A 4,387-nucleotide genomic window follows, 5' to 3' on the forward strand; every position below is an offset into this window, starting at 1 on the left:
AGGGTGACAGTTATTTTTGTTTCTCGTATCAGATATTAAGTGCTTTTGAATTCATCAAATTATATATATAATATATAAAACTATATATATACACAGTGTTAAAGCAATCTCCAATTATCTTCATTTACTTAAAATCTTACTCAGGTAGAGTGTAACAACTGAAGAGAAGCCAATAACCACGAAGATAAGATTCTGTATAATGTAAACATCAGCCTGTCCTAATCACTGGTGTATACCAAGCGCCAAGCCTCATGCCAGGCATATACACATTTTTATGAACGAGTAAATTAATCAAACAGCATTTATTTTAATTATATGCAGTGTGTGTCACTCATGACTGGACTTTGTTATGAGAAAGTCGCTGCCTTTTTCATATGTAAGCGTAAGGTGAGTAGGTTTGGAACTTAAAGCTTCTCCACTGAGCCTAAGGGAAATTAAATAGTCTTTTAAAACTACTTTTCAGTGTCTGCTTAGTATTAGTATTAGGGTGTAGTCGGAAGAACCATAATTGTTTTTGTTCTTTGACTTTTCATGTTGATTTTCATACATTCAAGAGTGAAGAACAGCATAATGAACCCCCCAAGTACCCATTACCCAACTTCAACAATTATACATGTTGCCATTCTTATTTTATCTATTCCCCCTGCCCTGACCTTTTTTTGCTAGAGTATTTATTTATTTTTCTTTTTGTGGTACGCGGGCCTCTCACTGCTGTGGCCCCTCCCGTTGTGGAGCACAGGCTCCGGATGTGCAGCTCAGTGGCCATGGCTCATGGGCCCAGCCGCGGCATGTGGGATCTTCCTGGACCAGGGCACGAACCCGTGTCCCCTGCATCGGCAGGCACACTCTCAACCACTGCGCCACCAGAGAAGCCCTGGAGTATTTTTTTTTTTTTGGGCTGGATTATTTTAAAGTAAATTCTAGGCCTCATATTCTTTCAACTCTATTTCAATATATATCTCTAACAGATAAGAATTTTTTTAACATAATACTACAATACCATTTAGCTCACTTAACAAAATTATTAACAATTCCTTAATAGCATATACAGTCCATGTTCAAATTTTGCCTGGTCATCTCAAAATGTCTTATATTTGGTTTGTTTAAGTCAAACAGTCTCCACAATGGTTGTGTTTGGTCAACCTATCTCTAAAGTTTAATAGATAAATTCCTCCTCCCTCTTTAAAAAATGGCATTTATTTGTTGAAGATACCAGGTCATTTGTTCTGTAGAAATTCTCTCATTCTGGATATGGCTGACTGTAGCTTAACATGTCCCTCTATTATTATTATCATTATTATTTTAATAAAAATGGTAGTTAGATCTAGGGCCTTGTTTGAATTCAAGATAAATTTTATACACATACAAAATTTTCTTTTAGCAAGAATATTTCATAGGTGTCACTGTGTACTTCCTATTGCATTTGGAGGCACATAATATTTGTCTCCTTTGTAGTGATGTTACACTTGACCAGTGATTTCAAGAGTTGCCAGTCTGATCCATCGTTGCAAACTGCTCCAATTTTCACCTAACGGTATTAGTCATTGACGACAATTGGCTAGATCTATTATTTCAAGAGTTGCAAAATGTTAATTTTATAATTCTGTCATTCTTTCTGTCTTTATTAGCTGTCATTCTATAAAGAAGAAATTTCTTTCAGTGACTATGTGGATACCCTGAAATACAATTCATACCGAAAAGGCAGGATAAATGCTTGTTTCTTTTACTGAATTTAATCTACTTTCAGCATGGAGTCCTATTAACTTCCAATAGTGAGCAATGAGTTTGCCCCAACCCACTCTACACTCCTGCCCAAGGTCAACATGTGGCTTTCACAGTGAAACCCATCAGGGCAAGAATGGGATGGGATTGGGATGACCCAGGTATGGTGCAGGAATTTAGGGGAGATAGGGACTAGGTCAGGGAAGAGAGAATACATACCTTAAGCAGGCTCTAGGAGGTGGAGTGTGTCTTCTGAGCTGTCCTGGGCACGGGGACTTTCCGTGGACTCGCTGGGTTCCTTGCTGTCACTGCCAGTATCGTCAGCGGCCGGGTTCTTCTCTTGACAGGGCTCTTCGGAACCAGGAAGTGTGCTGCTCTGGACCTCCTGGTTCTCCCTGGAGCCCAGCACAACATACCTGCCCTTCTCCTTCAGCTCCAGCTGCCTCCTTAGCTCATCTGCCATCTGCGACAGACCTGGTTTCATAGCATAAGCATCTTCTCCATCTGCACAGTATTTGGGTTCCACCTCACTAACCTGAAAGTTGAGAGCATTAGAATAGAGGTGCAAGGCTGCCCGGTTACTCTTCCTGACATGCAGGGACACATACTTGGCATTAAAGTTCTCTATCATGGCCCGGGAGGCCTGGTCCATCAGCTTTCTGGGCCAGGCCGAGGCACCGGTGTGAACGCTTCACAGCCAGGGAGGTGATATGTCCGTGTGGGACATCATCTGGGTCCTCCTCCATTTTGGCCAGGACGTAGCCCACAATCTTCCTGTCCTCATCCTCAGCGATGTAAGAGAGCTGGGGTCTGGAAAGGCCATGGTAGAAATAGTATTTCATCTGGTAGTTCTCCGGAAGGCAAAGGAGGTTGCAGGGTTGCAGGTTCACCAGGTCGTCTGGCCGAGCACTGTGGATGTTCATAATGGCGGCGGGTAGCGAGCCGCCTCTGAGGGCAGAGACTGGGAGAGAGGGTACCGCCAAGCACAAGGGACACTGTTTGCCTCGGGGGCTTGAGTCCGGGGGGACGAAGCTGCGAGGCCAGATGGCATGGAAGCTGGATGGCGGGAAGGAAGGATAACCAGCAGATGGAAGGGGCGGTGCTAAGATATGGCTTCCGGAAGTGTCCACCTAGTCCCAGCCAATGAGGTTTTCACTTCATTGTGCGTGGTCCCACGCATGGCTGAGGGAGTGGGGCAGTGGAGTTCCTTATGCTCTCAATGGTTTTAATACAATGTTTGATCCATTGTTGTCATTATTCTTTTATTTGTTTCAATTGTAACTTTTTTTTTTTTTTTTTTTTTTTTTTTTTTTGCCATACGCGGGCCTCTCACTGTTGTGGCCTCTCCCATTGCGGAGCACAGGCTCCGGACGTGCAGGCTCAGCAGCCATGGCTCACGGGCCCAGCCGCTCCGCGGCATGTGGGATCCTCCTGGACCGGGGCACGAACCCGTGTCCCCTGCATCGGCAGGCGGACTCTCAACCACTGCACCACCAGGGAAGCCCTCAATTGTAACTTTTTAATTTGGATACATCTGTATAAATGTTCACGAACTGTATAAACCCATGTAACCGGTGTTTAGAGCAAGAACTAGAACACTGTGAGGACCCCAGAAGCCCCCCTTGATGCCCCCTTCCAGTCCTCCTTGCCCCATGTCCATAATGCATACACTCTTTTTGTGTGTTTTTTTTTTTTTCCACTCGATACTTGTTTCAGCTACCTTGTTGTGTGTAGTTGGGAATTCTTTATACTCTTTCCTGTTTGATATTCCATTGCCTAAACATATCACAACTTATTCACCATTTGACTGTTGTTGGCCATTTGTATTATTTTTAATTTAGGAATAGTAGGAATAGTGTAGCGAAATGTTCTGGAGCATGTTTTTGTTGACCCATGCATATTTATCTAGGATTAGAATTACTGGGTCAAAACATAACATCATATTCAACTTTTATGTAAATACTGCCAAGCTATTTTCCAAAATGGTTGCTGCACATTTTCATCAACATTTGGTATTTCTCATCTTTTTCATTTTAGCCAAGGTGGGGAGGTGGGGGAGAATGGTAGTATTATATTGTGGTTTTATTTTGCATGTCTCTAACGAAGTTGAGCACCTTTTTTTACATGCTTATTAGCCATTCTAAATTCTTTTTTTATGAAGTGATTGTTCAAGTCTTTTGTTCATTTTTCTATTGGGTTGTGTGTATTTTTCTCATTGATATTTAAGAGTTTTTAAAAAATATATATTCTGAATATGACTCTTCTGTCAGATATATTTATAGTGAATAGCATCCTCCCTTACTGGTTGATTTTTCATTCTCTTAATGGTTATTTCTGACACCAAGTGGGAATTTTAACATAGTCCAGTTGTCCGCTTTTTTACATTTCATGGTTAATGCTTTTTTGTGTCCTGTTTAAGAAATCTTTGCTAACTCCAGGGTCACAGAGACATTCTTCTATGTTTTCTCCAGAAACCTTTATTGTTTTACATTTTATGTTTACATATGCAATCTGTTGGAATTTATTTTTGTATATGTTGTGAGGTAGAGGTCCAGCTGTTTTTGCTTCCATGGATATTCTAACCATCTAGCACCATTTATTGAAAAAAATCACCTTTCCTCCGCTGTATTGCATTCTTGCCTTTGTCATAAATCCTAAATTACAT

General features: G+C 41.5%; 1 protein-coding gene across 1 annotated transcript; it reads right to left on the minus strand.

Moving 5' to 3' along the window:
- Positions 1-1,942: 1,942 nt before the first annotated feature.
- Positions 1,943-2,660, minus strand: NAA11 (N-alpha-acetyltransferase 11, NatA catalytic subunit). Its single transcript, XM_060097654.1, is given in 2 exon segments — positions 1,943-2,380; positions 2,382-2,660. Coding segments are annotated over 2 exon segments (702 nt in total). The 5' UTR covers positions 2,646-2,660.
- Positions 2,661-4,387: the final 1,727 nt, after the last annotated feature.

The sequence above is a fragment of the Mesoplodon densirostris genome, chromosome 1, assembly GCF_025265405.1.
Source record: "Mesoplodon densirostris isolate mMesDen1 chromosome 1, mMesDen1 primary haplotype, whole genome shotgun sequence".
In the NCBI taxonomy this organism is placed as follows: domain Eukaryota; kingdom Metazoa; phylum Chordata; class Mammalia; order Artiodactyla; family Ziphiidae; genus Mesoplodon; species Mesoplodon densirostris.